The sequence below is a fragment of the Echinococcus granulosus genome (genome assembly GCF_000524195.1).
Source record: "Echinococcus granulosus chromosome Unknown EG_S00007, whole genome shotgun sequence".
Taxonomy (NCBI): domain Eukaryota; kingdom Metazoa; phylum Platyhelminthes; class Cestoda; order Cyclophyllidea; family Taeniidae; genus Echinococcus; species Echinococcus granulosus.
This window is the reverse complement of record NW_020170387.1, coordinates 328,709-348,283: the sequence shown is the minus strand read 5'-3', so window position 1 is coordinate 348,283 and position 19,575 is coordinate 328,709. Positions and strand designations below refer to the sequence as shown.

At 40.2% G+C, this 19,575-nt stretch overlaps 1 protein-coding gene across 1 annotated transcript; it reads right to left on the bottom strand. All coding sequences in view use genetic code 11, as the record gives it.

The window, feature by feature from the left end:
* Positions 1-3,133: 3,133 nt before the first annotated feature.
* Positions 3,134-15,546, bottom strand: EGR_01756 (Fibulin-2; the record flags this gene model as incomplete). The annotated part of the gene is made up of 18 exons (XM_024491005.1): positions 3,134-3,355; positions 3,436-3,673; positions 3,750-3,903; positions 5,024-5,152; positions 5,292-5,420; positions 6,181-6,374; positions 6,608-6,737; positions 6,979-7,140; positions 7,397-7,464; positions 8,367-8,475; positions 8,977-9,122; positions 9,947-10,106; positions 10,444-10,584; positions 11,230-11,373; positions 13,300-13,833; positions 14,588-14,699; positions 14,794-14,979; positions 15,322-15,546. 18 exons carry the CDS (start codon positions 15,544-15,546, stop codon positions 3,134-3,136), a joined length of 3,183 nt encoding a protein of 1,060 aa, XP_024354461.1.
* Positions 15,547-19,575: the final 4,029 nt, after the last annotated feature.

Sequence of the window (19,575 nt, the reverse complement as noted above, 5' to 3'; positions counted from 1 at the left end):
TGTTTTACAACGCTAAAGAACATATTAGGGAACAAGAAACATGACAACTGGACGGTAGACAACAGCAATTTCACGGAGTTAGAATCTACCGGGACGATTTTAAAAGCATAGTGTTCAGGAACATAAACCTCAAAGACATGAGTACGACTAAAACTCCACCAGCAAAATCAAGTTGATTTAATAATGTGCACGTGCGAAGTCTGAAAGTGCACATTTTGCCCATAACTTACTAAAACATCAGTAAGGGCCGAAATGAGACAACTTGTGAAATAAGGAGGAAGACTTAGGCTTTATAAGTGAATTGGGAGACTACGGAATTAAATGCTACTTGCAAGTAAACCATATAGCAAACGAAAATGATAAAAACACAAGAAATGATAACAACGTGCCCAACCAAAAACATTCTCCATAAAAATGCGCCAAGGTCAACTCGGAGACAATCGGTTATATTTCAAAAGCTATAGCTAAACGAATTATTGAGCTGTGCAATAAAAAATACCTGATTTACTCCTTTTGATTTAATCGGAGATGCACAAACTGTATTCACGATGGCCAGTATGTATCCTTTTACCAAATATGTATATACAAGGATTATGTAAGGTATACCGATGTCTTTTTATTACAATGAGATCAGAATTCTAAAAACAACTATGATACTAGTCACAATCGAAACTTCCTTTGTCAATGTCACTATGGCGATCTTTGTACACAGGTTTTAATTCCCTGTAAGATAGGAAATAATTGAAACCAGAATTGGCCTAACAGGGTAAATAAATATAACTTGAAGTTTTGGAGGCGGGATCACACTGTTATGTAAGCGGCTATGCAATTGCGGTAAAAAAACCAATCATGAGGAATGAAATCAGGCTTTATGTCCACTACCACATCCATTCATCTCAGGTTTGGTGAGAGCCGGTGCTTTGTAACAATGGCGCTACCTTACTCCAACATAATCTGTAGATAGGTAACCTTTAAACCACGTTTAGGGAAACAACATAAACTGTGGAATTGGTACAGAATATGTTCTTAGTCAGCCTAGATTCACCTTCTTTTAAAGAGGAACTTGTTTGTGGCGAGGCGATAATCGCTACAAAACTGAGGACGCCTGCTATTAATTTCGAGAGTTGTCAAAGTGAACATTGAACGTGCTGATGACTAAAATTCTGTACGTGTTCTTTTCTCCGCGAGTGGTACCAACGCTCAAGTGACCATGTTCAAGTGGTAACAGCTTAATCTAGTGGCAGGAAGCCAATAAACTGCGGCACTTTGATTACAGGAAAAAAATGTAAAATTGGAAAATTGCCACCAAATAATCAATGCCCAAACATTGACATTTGCAAGGTTTAAGATGGGGGCCAGCACGGAGTCGAAATAGGTCCAAAATCTTTAATTGATGTCTTTTGGCACCTTTTGATAAAGCACCAATGGTTTATATATCTACAACACGTCTAAGGCTTCCTAAGATATTAAATAAAATAAATGTAGCTCTGATGCTTGGAGTGCGTACTCACAATGTTGATCAGATAAGTTGGTGTGATTTGGCTTGATGGACAGGGAGAATCAGGGGCAAGTATAAGAGGATTAAGGTCAAAAATTGGGGTTTCTTAAGCAGCTGTTTGCGTCACACGCATGTTTGGGCCACGACAAATGGACTGGACCTGCTCTAGCCTACCACACTTATGACATGGCATTTTGAACTCTGAGTTAAAGCAAAGTTCTTTAGGACTCATGACTTACAATTTTCATCATTCTGTAGCATTTGGATATGCCAACTAGTCGGCACTAGTTACACCTTTACACGTCCGTATCCGTTGGCATCATAAGCTTTCCGAGTTGCTTTTTTTGGCCCACGGGATTGTGGTTCCAAAGGTAACGGTGGTTTTGCATCCTGCTGCTGTTCGTACAGAGTTCAAATAGATTAAGGATTTGGATCTTGCACTAACAAAGAATTTCTTCACATTTCTGGCTAATTCAACAATTGGTTGGTTAAGGAATTTAAGCTGAGTCCGTAGTTGATCACCGAAGTTACAGCAGGTAACTTGATTTTGGGCCATATAATTTCTTATATATTGGTTCTCTTTTGCATATACAAATAAAACTCAGCTAGCACAGCTGCCTCGAAGTTCATGGGTTGCGTGTCGGCATAATTTTTTAAAGCTTACATGGATAAGTGAAACTGCAAGATTTTGGAATGCCATTCTGTTAGCATAAGGAAGTGAGCCATTTGCTTATCCATATTCGGACTCTTGTGAGCTAGGTCCCAGCCTTCAATCTCTCTTGCAGAGGCATGAATGGTCAGAGTTTCGGATTGACAGGAACTCATCTCGAAAATTGAGACTTCGCAGGGCCATTTGCAGTAATCCTAGCGCAATGGTTCCACGGAGGGACTCGAATTTAGGACTAGTTTTACGAAGTAAAAACATAATTCAGTTTGTTGAAATTTAAACTGTACTGTTCACACAAATGCTTATACAGTTACAGTAATACGAGAATGATGAAGTTTAGTACACAACTAAGAATTCTCAAAGAAAAATCCGCCCTTCAATGAGAAGGTTTACTAAAGATATTGAAAATTGGTGTTGGGAGGAAGATTTGCAGTTACTTATTTATCAGCATTCATTAATCAGTAGTAGTACTACTGCATTTTCAGTCCCTTTTGTAAGGTAATCGGGAAGCTTCAACATGACAGTCATGATCCTTTGTATTTCCTACTTTACCAAAAATTATGTCAATCAGGGGAAACCTCAAAGAGATGTGCAGCAGAAATACGATAACTCCACTTTGGACGGATTAAATTATTCTTACTTCTAAGTGTGCGTAAAATTTGGTCTGAACAAATAATTGAAACGTTGATACAATTTAGAAATACACACGATTACGACAACTTCGGGAACAACATTTTTACTGATGTGGCAGTAATTTGTTAATGTTTTGATTAAAATGGTAAAGAGACTGATTTTGACAAAAGTGTTAGCCGACACTGGAAAGTGTTTGGTAGAAATGGAGCGATTAAGTGTGGCATCATTATAGGTGAAGTTGAGGAAGTCTGGGGTTGGGTACACATGTGGTCAGAGCAGGTGGACTGCTTTTGTAAAAGAGGAAGGGGCGCATGTAGTGGCGTTTGATTGAAATGTCATTTCTTGCTCCGCCATTCATCAATATCATTGCTGATGGAGGTTGAATTCAAGTTGTTATTTTCAGTCGCGTAGAGGTAAAACCTTGTGTTGGATCGGACTTTGCTTCTCTGTCCGCGCATTTCGGATAGGCGAACAGAGACAAAAATGTCCGCCGGAGGTTCAATCGGTCTGACCAGTAACAATTCAACCGTTCGTCTATCAGAGGCTTTCACGGCTAACTATGTTCCAGATCAAAAAGTGTAACAAGAAATTGATGGAATTAATATTTTTCTTGATTACGTAAACAAGAGAAATTTACCTTCAGCGAATTCTTCACTGAAATGTGACGCTTTGTGCGTGTGTCGTAAGCATAGTGTTCCAGTAGTTCAACATTCACAGTTCCACGTTTGACCACTGAAGAATCCAACTCACCTAGAACTATTCGCTTCTTCAAAACTGAGGGTAATTCGATGTGCAGGTGATCAATTCGGAGTGGTCTATCCTTCAAACAGTACGGATCAAAGGTATTGCATTCATATTCTGGCATTAAGGAGCACCTGTAAAAGATCAGTCATTCAACGCAAGACACTACTACCAAGGCTCGATAGTGCTATGTGAGATTGTGATGAGTACCTGTATCCATTCGGAATTTTTTGTTTTACATACATAGATGGACAACGCTTGGAGACGCAGCGATAAGAACCATGGAGGTTTACGCAACTGAATGTGATCCCTCGGGCGTGGCGTGAAGTACAAATGCCGTCCCGCTCCTGACACTCATTAACGTCTGCGGTTGTATACAAAATCAGAGATTTATTCAACAAAATGTAAATCAACAGAAGATTAGTCATAACTTATTCTTACTTTTTGAATGGAGATAGACTTACTTGCTCAGGGGAGGCAGATGGAGTACATTCAAAAGTGATAGGATTATTGTAATTAAAATCAACAATTGCTTGTTAGTTATTAAATGGAATCTTTTCAGTGATCAGATCTTTGTTTATCTGGTTATTTAACTACATGGGTTCTCTAGTAGTCGCGGGTTGTACTTCTCCTCGATGGTGCAGCCCTCCGGCCATGCCTATAGCCGCCCAGACCTTCTGTACGTTAATACTAACTTCAAGAGAGACACGAGGCACCACATTTTAGTAGCAATTAAGAATCCTCCTTGTGACTTCCGGTACTTCATCCATTAAGCTGCATGAAGTTGTCAACGAAGTAATTTTGAAATTCGTGCTGTCCTTCTTCAAAAAAGAATACAGGAAAGCGATTGCTTAACTTGTGAAAGAGCGATTGAAGTTTGTTAAGGTCTCTTGACAGTAGGCTACGTGGAAACAATTTGAAAAAGCTGAGATAAAAGAAGGATTTTCCAACCGTTAAACAGGAAGCTCCATCTATCACAAAAATGACTTATTGTTTGCGCAATGGCATCATAACTCAGTACTCATGAAGAACTAGAACTGATCCGGATGCTGTGATGTGGAAATTCATGACTCCAGAGTCGTGGAAGATGACTACAACTATTGCCGACTTTCCTAAATGGTACTGTTAAATATCTAATGTGTGTCAAATCATCACACAGTGCACTTTGTACTATCTTGTCCCACTTTCCCAAAATAAGCGGGAAACTCAGCAGTGCTTCGAATCATACTGCATAGCACTGAGGATGTGGAATTGCATATCACAACATTCGGATCAATTTAAGTTCAGATTCCAGTGTACTGAGCCTTCGTCATCACGTGATCACTTGATGACACCATGACCTCGCGAACGGTATATGGGGGTTAGTAGCTTATTCTGTTGTAATCTCACCTTCACCTTAACGTTATTTTTTTGTCCTATAAAAGTCATGTGGCATCACATGATAACTTTCATAGCACAAACAAGCAGTGTGCAGGAGGACTTACCAACACAGTTCCCACCCTTTCCGAGACGAAAGCCAGAGGGACAGTCACACCGAAAGGAGCCGGGAGTGTTGACGCAAATTCCACTCTGGCACAGCGCGCCTGCGCCCTTCTCCGTACACTCATTAATATCTGCACATATAAGAAAATAACGCAAATGTTATAACAATGCCATTAAATTGAGCTCCACCTTAATTAAAACAGTGCTGTATCACTGTGGCGAAGGAATATTTCATAGTGTGTGGAACAGTATAGGGTCTGAGTAACCCACCGATGCAAGTTCTATTATCCCAATTGAGGCGGTATCCCTTCGCGCATTCACAGTGGTACCCTCCCTCGTCGTTAACACATCGGTGCTCAGGTCCGCACGTATCAATCTCGAGCACACATTCATTGACATCTGAAGAGAATATGGTCATTAACATCGTTATATCTTCCAGGTAATCATCCCATAACAGAGCCTTTCTCCTTTTCTTTAGGAAAGCAAACCGGTTTCCACCTATACAACTCACTACCTTTCCGCTTCAAAAATAGGCAGAATATGTGTTATGTAAGTTGTTTTTTTCAAATAGAAACATTTTTAAAAGGCATACGATTTTTGAGTTTCCTTAGAGGAAGACAAGACACCGTAACCTAAGAATTGATGAACATGGTGATGTTAGTGGATTAAATTTGACCCTTTTTTGGGATCCAACGTCTTCTTTACACCAGATCATTATTTTTAGAAGAAAGTTACTTCAAAAATCGTAGAGATTGTGATAAATTAGGCTTTATCAACATTTTCTTTGAAAGCAAAAGAATGAGTCCGGGGGAAGTGAAATCAGTCAGAAAGCCAATGCTCGCTATCGGGATGATGAGGGAAAAGATTATGAAACGACGGATGAAGATGGACCAGCATCTGGTGTTGGCTAAAGTTGCCAAGGCAGCACATCAGGAATTTTCAAGATGTTTCCATCATTTGCCCTTGTTGTATGTTCAATAATTTACAATTTTTTATCACATAAATGATACTAAAGTTGCAAATTTCAACTGTTATATGGAAAAAAAGAATTATTAGTCTTCTAGTCTGCTAGATTAGATGATTTGCGGGCTATAAGTCTTGTAATTCGGTGGTACTTATGATGTGTGCTGGTTTGTTAGGCGAAAATAGACCTATTTACCTCGACAGGCATAGACAGGGTAGCTGTGCCAGACAAATCCGTTTGGACAAATGCAACGGTAACTACCAGCAGTGTTTACACAGCGGGCACGCCTGTCCGGGCACGATTCCTCCGGGCGAAATACCTCACATTCGTTGATATCTACAATATATTCGCTGACATTCTTACTGGTAGGTACATGTAGTAAGGTACAGCTCTTATTGGAATTTTTTTAATGTGTATTTCAGGGGCAAATAACATGGAGATGATAAGCATATATTTAAAGACATGTTTTTACCGATCATGGGTTCTAACAATGCATGTGGTGTTATTTGATAGGCTTGCCATTTCCAAGCGGCTTATTTGTGAACATTCATTACATTACTGAAATCACAAGATTCTAGTATTCTGACGAAACGTGAATGATTCCGACGAGGACAAGAATGACGTACCGGCACAGGCAGTGTCATTTATGTTTTTAAAGCCTCTTTCGCAGAGACATCGGTAAGACCCAAGGGTGTTTTCACAGTGCATATTCGGACCGCAGTTCGCTTCCCCCGTCGCACATTCGTTGATATCTGCATGAGAAAACGCGAAACCCGCAAAGTACAAAGTAAATCCCTTCATATGAAATACTCATCATATCAAAATGACTTCCAAAGTTATTATTTTATTAGTATTGTTATTTGCCGTTAACCGGGGTGGGACTCTGTGGAAAAGTAACTATTGGTATCTTCACTCATTCTTATAATGTCTGACCACATTTGTACTTTTATGGGAGAAAAAGTTCACATCAACTCCTAGAATTACGAGAAATACCTGTACATGATGCTTTTGGAGATGTTCGATGGAAGCCCTTTGGGCAATCAGTTAGTGTGACACATCTGTAGGCACCAACCGTGTTTACGCACACTTGATGTGAACCGCACAGTGGGTTTTGACGATCTCCATGTTTTTCCTCCTCTGCACACTCATCTATATCTGCTCAGGCAAACAAAGGAAATATGTTACATAGTAAAAGTGGTAATCTAGTAGAACGTCAGTCGGTCATTTCTTGACATTAATTAATGCCAAGATAAGGTCAGACTTCGGTTTTGAGAAATAATTACTTAGTAGTGAAACCGAAGATAATTGGAATTCATTTCTTAGTAGGAAATACCGTTTATAAGTCGGTTACGGGGACGCATATTTGTATTCTCCAAAACGATGTGATATAGAATTTTGTTAATTGACTCACCGACGCATTCTCTTCCGCGATGCTGGAATCCCGTGGAGCAAACACATTTTTCTAAAGCGTAATCATACCTATACGGGGAAAATTACCACAACTTAAAAAACCTTAAACTAGTGAGTGGTGGATCGCGATAGAAGTACCATTAGCAGCCATTTATCTGTGACGACTTCTTATGAGACCAAAAATAAGCTGATGACCGTATGGGCGAGAAGTCATTCTTTTTGTACTCACCTCAGGAGCCAAGAGTGTTATAAGCAGTGGACCTTGTTGCATCGTGCTCAACAGCATTACGTCGCCCTCCCCACAACCACACCAATGATATTTTTTTAAATATGATTCTACTGCTCACTGCCAGTTGATGTTCTTATAAACGAAACCACTTCATAAAAACACCCTCCGCTAAATCTCATCATTTTAAACTCACTAAATGCGTTAACAACAAAATTTTGTGCAAGCAGTTGTAGTAAAATAAATGAAGAATATACGTTACGTATTCTTGATGCTGCGCTCAGATTAGGAAATCGGGGGGTCGCATATGTGTGACGCTGGTGGATGCGTCCCCGACCCCCGGACAGCACTCCTATTTCGGTTCCCCAGAAGTTCACTTTTTGTGACTAACTCCCAAACATTTAAAACATCTAGAAACTTGCGCCCTTATTCAGTCCTCCTGAATGACCAATATGACGTGGAGGCAGACTTTAGGTGTGCTCCAAAAGGTACAGCTTAATCAAATAATGGAAATATGGTAGAATTGAACTACCCCGTGTCTATAGCACATTAACTACTTGTCGAGCACACATACTCATACTAACTGCAAAACATAGGCGTCCACATCGAAGCCTTCGTGTCTCGACAGCTCTGACTGGGAGCTAGACATGCACAAAAACCCCGGTCCACAACAGACGCTAACAGTGAAGGCGTTAAGATATCAAATACAAAGGTCTTTTTAATAAAAAAAAATGAGTTACAGTACCTCTCGGTGAGGTGACAAGGGGAGAGCTCGCATTCGTAGGCACCAGGTGTGTTTACACATATCTGACCGTGTCGACAATTGAAAGCTTTCAATTTGCATTCGTCAATGTCTATGAAAACAAGAAAGTTCAAAAGTTGTGAGCCCCTGCGTCTACTTAGGCAGTCGAATCACTTTTACTGGATTCAATGTTACTGAATCATAAGCATAAAAGCAAATATTTATTAACGTTTTCAAAAGGTTGCAGTAAAAATGACTGTTTGGGTACTTGGTACTACCGATCAAAATACTTGAATTATTAAAATAAATCGGATGGCATTTTCAAGTCTCAGGAATGAGATCGAAATTAGGCTTGGAGGTACAGTATTAAAGGTTAATCAAAACTATTTTAAATCCATTAACTTCATCTCCGTTTACAATTTCCCCATTCCACACATTTCACCACATTGCAAACAACTAATCAACTACTCTTACTCTAAAATTTTAGACGATGGCATGGATGAGCGCCCTTTACTCTCCGTCTTCACCGAGTTTTGGCCGTCAAATCTCACTCAAGTATTGAAAATCTGTCGGTAAATGGACACCTCAACCATCTATGGGTCGTGCAACTCACCATCGCAACTGGTTCCGTTCTTATTGAGTTGGAAGCCCATCTCACAGCGCAACTTCGGCTCGCAGATGTAGTCGCCAGGACGGTTGGTGCATCGCTCGAAGGCTCTGCAAAGAGTCGCGTTCAGCTCGCATTCGTTGATGTCTATGCTTGGAAGAGGAGGTTTAGAAAGACCGTTGAAGTGACCGAAATTATAAAGAAGTTATAGGTAAGTAAGTTATTACTAGAATTCCGTACACCGAGAAAAAATCTAAAATTTATTGCTAAGCATGTTTACATATTGAGGAAGCATTGAAAGAAGTAAGCCTCATTCCAGAAGAGAGCAGGTATAAGCAGCTTAAATTTGCCATGAGCATGGCTAGGACCAAGGTTACATTCTGGAAGCAAAGTGCCTCACCCCACTAATACCTATACTGCTATAAGCAAGTGAATGATGGTCTGGTAATATAAATTACGAAAGAATTGAAAATTTATGCTTGATTTACTTCCTAACGTTGCAATATGAAACCTCGAAAGAAGCCAAAACGAGAAAACACTCAACAATGTTCACCTAAGGACAGCAATGAGGAAAAAATGCCCTGTTTTAAAGGTGAACGCGTGAATTGAGGCAAGTGCTCATTCGCCCGAAATGGGACTCTACCTTCACAGCTATTGCGCCGCTCATTAAAGGTATAGCCAGATGGACAAGGCATGCACAACCCATTGGAGTTTCGTCTAAAATACATTAATAATAAAGATATACACACATACAAAATGTTCCCATTTAGATATTTACAGCTACATGCATCTGAATAACTTATTATAGTGAGACATTTTACAATAGCCAGGTTAAAGAATAAGACTGACTGAAGTGAAATGAGGAAATAATGGTTGTAACTACTAGATGCTAAGCCGATACAAATAGCCTGTTGTTAAAAGACAATACCATTCAGCGCCTGTTTAACATTGCATTCTTCCATAAGTGAGCGATTACCTCAGTTTTCCGGGGCACTTTTTCGGGACGCACTTCATTCCACCTCGTACGTTTACACAGATCATGTTCGGACCGCAGATATCCGGCTGTGCTTTGCACTCGTCGATGTCTATTCGTGAAATAAGAAATTCTCCGACATCGAGGGGCGATGAAACGCACCCTGAATGTTTTAAAGTGTATGTACTTATATTGTTGAGTAATATGTCTAAAAGTTGTTTGGGTTCACATTGCTAGGTACAGAGCCAAAAGGGCGAACTCTACCACCATTAAATCAAGAAGCTTACACTAATTTTAACTTTTAAAAATACTATACCTATCAAACTGTCATAAAAAGGCTATAAAATAATGGTGATAACATGACCGAATGAAAATTTATTACATATGCAGTTTGATAAATATGTTCGTCAAGGCTTAATTAAGCGCACATGACTGCAGTCATTTTTACTTTTGAAGGGCGTTTGGTGGCTTTCTCAAATAAAAGTGGTTGTTTTGATCACCTTCGCATTCCTGGGTCTCGGAGTTGAGCACGTAGCCAAAGCCACAGGGCACTTGACGAATGCACTGGAAGGATCCGATCACGTTTCGGCATTCGTAGCCTGCTTTGCAGACCTCCGAAGAAGCCTTACACTCATCAATATCTAAAAACGGGCAAATTTTCCTCAAATATGCCACTCAATCTCCCAACTCATAGTTTTCTCATAGTCTCACAATTTTTTGGGAAGCGTACATGCAGTAATTGCACAGTCTTGAACTCATTCAGCCAAAATGGGACAATGTCATGCATTTTAGACATTCAGCAGCCATAAGTTCAAACACAAGGCCATTTTCTCTGCTTTAATGCTTTAAAGTAGAGGGGTCATTCAGGGTATCTAATCAAGTTGCCACCTGTATAGTTCAGTCCTACTACAGATGCTACATAATATCCGCGCCTGGCTAACTTAGCTTCAGGTATACAACTGTCGGGACAGCAACAGAATACACACCCATGAAGGTCAAAGTATGCATGAACGTATCATGAAAAATACCTAGAAGACATCAGTCCTTGAAACGAACAAAATAACCTGGGAATCTTATGCGACTAAGAAAGAACTGGCAATGTGGCTGTTTGCTTCAGGCGAAAATGGAACGGAATACCATGTCTTCCATCAGACATAGTTCAAGGTCATTTGCCCAATAGGACCTTTTTGAACATCCAACTTTGCACAAAAGTCAGACAAAGGAATTTAAGAGGAGGCTATTTTGGGCAAGTTTGGATGTTATTAGAAAGTAGAACTTGCCAACACATTCTCCGTCTCGGGTTTTTTGGAAGCCTTGCTTGCAGTTGCACTCGTAGCTCCCCCCAGTGTTGATGCACTGCTGACCAGACTTGGGACAGGCGGCCACGTAGTGACTACCCTCCAAAACGCCCTCCTCGCACTCATTCACGTCTTTTTTCGTAGCAATCACACAAGAGGAAGCAAATCTCGCATTAAACACATGCACATGCCCATGCAGGAACATGCGTTAGGGAAAAAAAGGTGGAAATGTATTGGTAACCTTACACAAATGAAAAGCAATCTGAATGAAGCATTGTTTTTTTGCAGTATGAGAAACATTTGTGTCAAACCTAGTCTTTCAAAAATGGATGCTACTGTGGCAGTACTACATTCGCGATCAAGCCGGCGCACAGGCATTGTTAATCAAGGATGACAGACAATAGATGTAGTGAGAGCATGCAACGCTGTGTGAGTCGACGAAGTTTCTTTGGTAACGAAAGCGTAAAACTGGACCAGTATAAGCCTTTCCAAACGGAAGACAGTACCGTGCGGTGATGGGATATTTAGCTGCTCAGTAGTAGGACAGTTGAATGATCTAAACTTTTCAACGACAATTTTTGGTAGCTCAATCCACAGCCTCCACTGCCGTTCATGTGAACATTTATGCGCAGAACGCCTAGTTCATTCTCAACATTTGGTCGACGCCTAATCTGTCATAAATTTACGGCAGAAACAAATCTTTAAGAACCGTGAATACAATCATTCCTGAACCTTGGCGATCTTAAAAATTTTGAGCCCACTGGACGCTAAGGTAGACAGAATGTCCTAAGATGGATCGATGGTACTGGCAAATCCTCTTAATTCATGGCTACTCAGGCATCAATCAAACGCCAAACAAAAATGCAGGAACTGTTCAATTTTTTTTTATAAACTCAAAAAGAAAACTCCCAAACCCTCTCTGTAATATGATCAGTTTTTTCAGCACTTACTTCACTACTTAGCTTCCAAAACTTTAGCAGAAAAAAGTAACGGCCTCGGTTTTAAGATCCTGAAGTAAAACGAAGCTTGAGGGTGAATAGTAGACAATCAAAACTTTTCTATGGCTCCTTAAAAGAATCTTACTGCTATAGCTTGCTGTGAAGTGTCCAGCTATATCCGAACTGTGCGTTCACGTAAATGGGTATGGTAGTAAACACCTCGGTCTCACGATGGAACTCAAACGCAAAGCGATTTGATTTTTCGGCCTCCATTGACACATCGTGCTATTCATTCAAGGGTTGACCAGTAATTTAAGTCCAGCAGTTGAACAAATATTGAATTGGCAGCTTTGCAATTAAAGCTGGCAAATCTTCATTCTGCCGAGCAACATGGTTCGCTTTAAGCATTTGTCTGTTTCAAGCCCTCTCTAAACTGAAGCCGGTTGTCAGTTATCATTTTATACGGAAACAAACAAGTTGGTATGCCTCAATAAACCTTGTTGACCTCTTAATTTGTCACGAGCCACGAAGAGAATCTGCCAGCGACTGCGTGAAATTCCGCCCAATTAATGTTTATTTGGTGCTTTTCAAAAGGCTAGTTTACTCAGTTGAGCCTAGAAATGTAGAAGAGAGACATGCCAAGACACGGAATGTTTACTACAGAATACAGCCTTACGGGCAATCTGACAGGTGACATTTCACTATTTCGGAGAGGTGCGAGACTAACTGACAATCATTTGGCACCTGAACTCGGTAAACAAGGACAACCTAACCGTGAAATCCTCCTCACTTTCCATACTGTTGGAACCCACACAATTATGAAATATGTAGCTTGCTTATTCCAGATTTCTGTGCCATTTTTCTGACTTCATTCATTTCATTTGTTAACTATATTTAGCTTACCGATGGTACAAAGTATTTTTAAGTCTCATTCAGGTGCTTTTTGAAGTCATTACATTAAAATTAAGTCTGGTTTTTTCTCTGATTTGGTCTGGCTTCAAGTTTATTGATTGCGGAAGTAGCAGTACTAAATAATCCTTCTTTTAAATGCAACAAATTTAGGTCGCAAAATGCATTCTAACTGGCCTACGTATAGAAAAAAAATAACTTGTGTACTTACCCTCACAGCCATTCATATCGTTGCGAAACTCGTAACCAGGAGGGCATTTGAACCTGTCACCAATTTTTGGTAGGCATTTGCTTTGATTCACTGAAAGATACATGCCCTTGGGACATCGAGCTAATGTGTGGAGGCAAAGCTGCTTTTCTGGGTTCCACGTGAAGCCAGGCTCGCAGACGAGTTCCGCCTCTGTGCTGCGTTGCGTTTGAGGTGGAGGTGGAGGTGAATAAGGAGGATGTGAATGCGATGGGACAGTCGGAGGAGGAGACGTGGAGTATGTATACGAGTACGAGTGCTCCGTCGAATTGACTGTTGTGGTGATTGGCTCGAAGCTCGCGTGCTCCGTATACGACTTTGTGTTGTGGCTGCTGGTTGACATTGACGATTGCGTCACCGTCATTGTAGTTGATGGTACAGAGACTATAACAGTCACCGAAGTAGACTTGGCTCTATGACTGTTCGTTGGTCGCTCGTAAGACTCTGCACTACTCCTTGTTGTAATCGCATTAGCAAAGGGATCCAGGTCCTGGGGAACTAGATGAGCATAAAGGAACCGCCCTCAAACATTCGAAGAAGGGTCTTATTACAAATTTACTATCCACGGGATCCATAAAGTGAATACTAACATATCAGGTTGAAGTAAAATTACGAAAACCTTGGAAATTTTGAGAATTTAAAACACATTTGCATCCCAGTAAACAGGAACCAATGAAACCATCGTCTAGTCTTGCGCTTCACCAATCTACATATTCGGAGTGACAAGAGGAAGATGATTTTTAGGTGTAGCGAGCCACTAAGTAATTATTTACATAGGAAAGCTTCGAATGACTTGAAAAGTGGCATGCGGACTTTTTAGATGTGCGCTTAATTCAAATTCAAACTACGGATGATGGTAATTTGGAAACAGCAGATTTTGCGAAGAACCTCCTACATAAGAAGTCATTTTTAGGGATTTAGCTAAAATAAGGTTACGGACCTTGATAACTAATAGCAGACTCATAAAGATAAAAACTTGCACTGTTTAGTTTTAATTGAACATTTCGACTGACCACACATGTAAATGTATAGGGGTATGCACGATTTGTGGGTTCCTAATTCATACCAAGTCTTATGCAAAGGTGTATGAAAATGGAGGCAGGCATAAAAAGACCCTTCGTGAAGTGCGATGACCCGAATGAGAGCCCCACTGCGCTGTGGTGGGCGTTTGTACTTCATGTCCTCATTTGAGTCTCAGGAGTGAGGCAATATACCTGTGCATGTGCCTGATATGCTCGGCTTTTCAACACACCTTCATAGCCTTTGACCGTGCAACAGAGCGGAACGCCGTTGATGTCAAAATCCATGCTGTCGTCCGAAACTACATCCAATGCTGGAAGTCGATTGTGTCTTTTGCAGCAATCCTATAAAACACCACTGCAGCTTTAAGTTTTTTGCCTTTATGAAGGCGGCATATCAAAGCCTCTAAGTTGTTTATTTGAGGAACAAAAGTCTTACTCTCGGGGATTTGAGAAGTTCAGGAGAAAAGTGACTAATGGGCGTTAGCTTGTCGTCAGGAGAATATATACTTCGGGCTGCATTCTCGCAGAAGACATTAGCCTTTGCTGCGTAGAAGCAGCCTCGTTTGACCTGCAGGCATTTGGCCATTTGATCGTCTGGTAATTCAGCATTGATGTCGTCAATCTTCAGGAGGGGAAATATATCCGCTATTAGATCGTTTTAGAACGACTATTTGTTTAGGAGAAAAATTTTTTAAGCTGAATGGCGATTTATATACTACCAGGTACGTTGATGAATGTACATTTTGGCCATTAACAGAATGAGGCGAAGGCAAACGCTTATTCAATGCTTTTAAAAGCGGAAAGTAATGACAACAGTTCGCAGTCTTACTTAAATGCCTTTAAGAATTGCGGGAACCCACTTCCCTATTTATACTAAATTTTTATTGTGCAGCTAAACTTAATTCGCATTTTTGACTGAAACCGGTTTATTGACGAGGTAAGGTGTTGGCAGTCATAGGATTACCTCTTTGAAGATTTGATCCACCTGTTTTATAGCGACGCACTCGTCCGAGTTGCTCGCCTTGATGAGGGTATCTAACTCCATGTCATGTGTGCTGTTGATGCCGACGCTACAGCAGACAGCGAAGGAAAGCTCCACCGCTCGACATGCCGACGGTGGAATGAAGAGCGCAGCAAAGAGGAGGCCGACGCAGAGGAGATGGATGAGGAGGCTATGCTCAGGCAGCATTACCTGAAAAGTATTCCTTTTGTACACTGTCTGATGCACACCAAATTATTAATGGGAAACTCTAAGTGGCGCAGAAGGAGACGGTAGTTGTGATATAAGATTTTAAAATGCATAAAATATTATGGGTGCAGAAGGCGTTTCAAATCTTCCGCTTTAAAGTTCCTGCAAATTGATACGTTTATGCTCGCATTAGGAAATGTTTTACGAGCTTTACTGCTATCTTTCAAGATGTATGCATTTATTAGAAAATCAGTCCCTGAGTGTTCCTCTTTTAAGCTAGCCCCACTGATGGCACGGGTAGGAAAATACCACATCATAGTTACGAAGTTACCGCATTATTTTCCGTGGATGAATTACTATGATCACTTGATTATGTGTCATTTTAAAAGTACTTTTCTGGCGAAATGCGTATGCAATTGGGAGCAAATCCGGTGACTGGAACTTAGGGTTTTTTTTTCGGCAACGGTTCCGTGAGAATTTACGTCCTATCTACCCTCCTGTTAAGTGGTAAGCATGAGTCGTTGTCCTGACCTTACTGGATTTGACAAGAAGGTAAACTGAAAATTTCTATGTCCGGAAGTAAGGAATGATTGTTTTAGATTGGTGAAAATATAACGAAGTAAATTATGTCCTCTTTTAATGGAGCTAATTCGAGTTATCGTATACAATGCTAGAATTCAGACGCATTAAAAATGTACTGCCTGAAAATTAATAAATAGAACTGCAATTCTTGCGACGACTGCTGGGATTGGGTTAACAGCACTAATCCAATGATTTGCTTTCATTTTTACACTGCCTGTTCCCACACAGCATCTATTTGATGTCTGCATATGGAATTAACTGTTAGTCCAGATAACCATCCCTGTTTGTGGAAGTAGTGTCTTCTCCGATTTTATCTCGCTCAGTGCAACATAAAATACGGTAAAAACCCCATTATCTAGGTCTTATTTATGAAAACAAATGGTTTTGGAAGCTCATGCAATATCTCTTCAGTCATATTCGAGGGGGAAGAATTCTGGAAAGATTAGTGCAATAATTCCACTTGTGAGGCGCACATGCTACTTTCCAGGTAGAAGCAGTAAAAATGCGCCCTCCTCCATCAATCACTTTGTTGTCACTCAAGAGCAAGGCTATAGTTCTCAGAAAACCTGAAGACGAGCGCTTTACCAAAGTTTACCATCCAGCAATAAAGAAGGTGAATCTGGCAAAAAAATTCCAGAACAAAGGTTGTGTTGCATTAAATTGCTGACCTAACGGATAAGATCTGGTTTACTTTAATTCATACAATTTTTACTGCAGGATTTGCTTTGCATGTACCTCCACTCACTATTAGTGGGTCTGAGTGCCGTTGTCAGGCCCTCCTTAAGCATTTCGGGCGGGTAGTTCCATTTGATTTCCCAGCCATAATGTGCGGTCTTTTGGGGTCTATTAAATATTTTCTTCGAATAGACTTAGTCTTGGGTGGACATACCATATATTAGTTGAACAGATATTGAGTGCATATTTCCCTGCAAGGGCTATTCGGACCATAAAAAATATCACATGCCACGTCCGAAGTCAGTACAAATTATAAGTCGTAACAAACGATTAATAATAGAAGGCAGAGCTCGCTTGACTGATTTTGACGCTCAAAGGCTTTTATATTTAGCAAGAATGAAAGCAGTACCCCAATCGTATCGGCATTTCATTTAGTTAACCTTTCGAAATCGGGAGACTGCAAAAAGTTGAAAGTAAGACACCAATTTTTGTATTTTAGGGAACTTATGAAATTCGTCCCAATGTAGGGACTATTTGTGGAAAAAAATGACGGCAATTGGACGATATATGTCCGATGCCATAAGTGGGCATGTACCACAGAGGCAGAGAATCCCATGTGTTTACCCTTGTACATAACCCAGCCGGATGCAACATCAGCATTGCCTGGAACATTGCTATTTACCGATGCTATTCATATTGAATAAGCAAAGGGGCTTTTGGCTACCGATGAAATGATAATAATAATAATAGTCACGGACAAAACATGTGGCGGACACAAGGTTGAATTGGCGGTAAAAAGCAATACTTTGATGACATTCTTAAGGTTTCATTCAAGAAAGTGTGTTTTTGAGCACACGATAAAATTCTGACCACCAACAAGTGGAAGTGTTTTCTAGAGTATTTGGATAAAATTCATCTTAATTCATGTTTAGTTAAAGCAGCCATGTGACGATAATTACTTGTAAACTTTTATCAATTCGAAGTACTCGACATCCACTTTCAGTAGCGTTGCGTTTCATCCAAAAGCTTTAAATAAGTTAGTGAAAGATTCGATAGGCTTGTCACGGCTTTAATATTTCTGCAATCATTGTTACATTCAAAATGGACTCAAAATAGGGGATGTCCTTCATTTATGGATTTAGGTAATCTCAATCGCACTTGAAACTGTAGAGATTCTAAGTTCATCTCTATTTAGGATTCTACAGCATGGTGTATAATCATGCACGTTACATTGAAATGCAGTTCAAGCCGACGCTAAAGACTCTTTGCTCTAGGTGTGCAAAAAGTCTAACGAAACAAACTTTATTCACAATCTATTTTAACAAATCAACTAGGGAGGAGCAAAATAAATAGACATATAATCAACAAGGAACAATTTTTTGTCTTCAACACGAGCCAAGTTGCCAAATTATGCAGAGCTAAGCTGCTGAAGTGTTGCCATTTCTGAAAGTACTACGAATTTCAGTTCTGGCTAATGTTTACACCACTAACAATAATTTGACTTGTCCCCAGTGGTTATACTATTCCATATTGCGAAACCTTTAATTTGAGACTATCTTAAGTGCCATGGGGAAATGCAACCTAACCACAAACAACAATCTATTTGAATATAATGGTGATATTTAAACTTCGCAGGACAGGACATACGATCCTTCAAAAGGGATTAAGTTAATTATTAGCCGAGTTCATAGGGCAAAAATATGCTTACAGTAGATGCGAGAAGACAACTTAAATAATGTTTTCGGATTTATTCTGGAATAATATTCTGATTCGGCAGAATAATTAGAAGCATCAAATTTGCTTTTATTTTACCCGAAAGAATGGGTACTGCATTATCTACTTCACTGTTCATTTATCATTCCAAATGGGCATCAGTTAAAATCTGCATTGCAGTAACCTACCTTGTACACTTTTAGCGAGGTTCCCAGCTCCGAGACAGTAGGTCGCAGTGTGCTGGTTAGCTTTCCGAGCGAAGTGTTGTGAAGTTCATTTTGAGCGACCCCACCCCGGCTAGCCGACCTGGGCACCTCTCCATTGGTGTGTTTGGCACAGCATGCGCGCATTGGTTGGACAGGCGTCAGTTTATTCACAAATTTGTTTGGCCACATCAAGTGAAAGTTTTAGCATTATGCACATCTGTAGCCATTAACTTCATCGGTACCATAATGAAAATAATTTTACCAAAGCAAAAGGTACCCTTCATTTCTTCATGCCATTAACCTGCAGATGATATTTCATTTTTTTTCCAGCTCTATTCCATAATACATGTGGAGTTTGGTGTCTTAGTTGGGACAATGGCCAAGTAGCCGGTACCTAAGACAGCGAACAACTACTGAAACAACACAACCTATCGTTAATCGAGTGTTTTTTCGCTAGTTTTCATGTTTGGGAATTATTTATCAAGCATTCATGATTCCACCTAATTATTCTTCGTAAGGTTATAACACGGCTGGTAATTTAATAAGCCTACTAATAACAATTGTTGCAAGAAATCAAATAAAGTCGTTGAGAGTTACGCTGTTTCCCAGTTACATCCATGGAACTGTGCTGTGTCTTCAGGGTCGAGCGGTTTATCCCCTCTGAGTATGCCGACCTACGCAAAGCTATCACCACTTTACCTTGACTGCTCCTCAGTAGATGTCAAAAAGCACAATCCAGAAATTCGGTTTCCGGAGGACTCATACACAGTTCACACTCTAGGTTAAATAAATTTACAGCTCCTGCTGTTCCAGCAGGCGTACCGTGGACCCAAGCTTTGTTTATACTTTTACG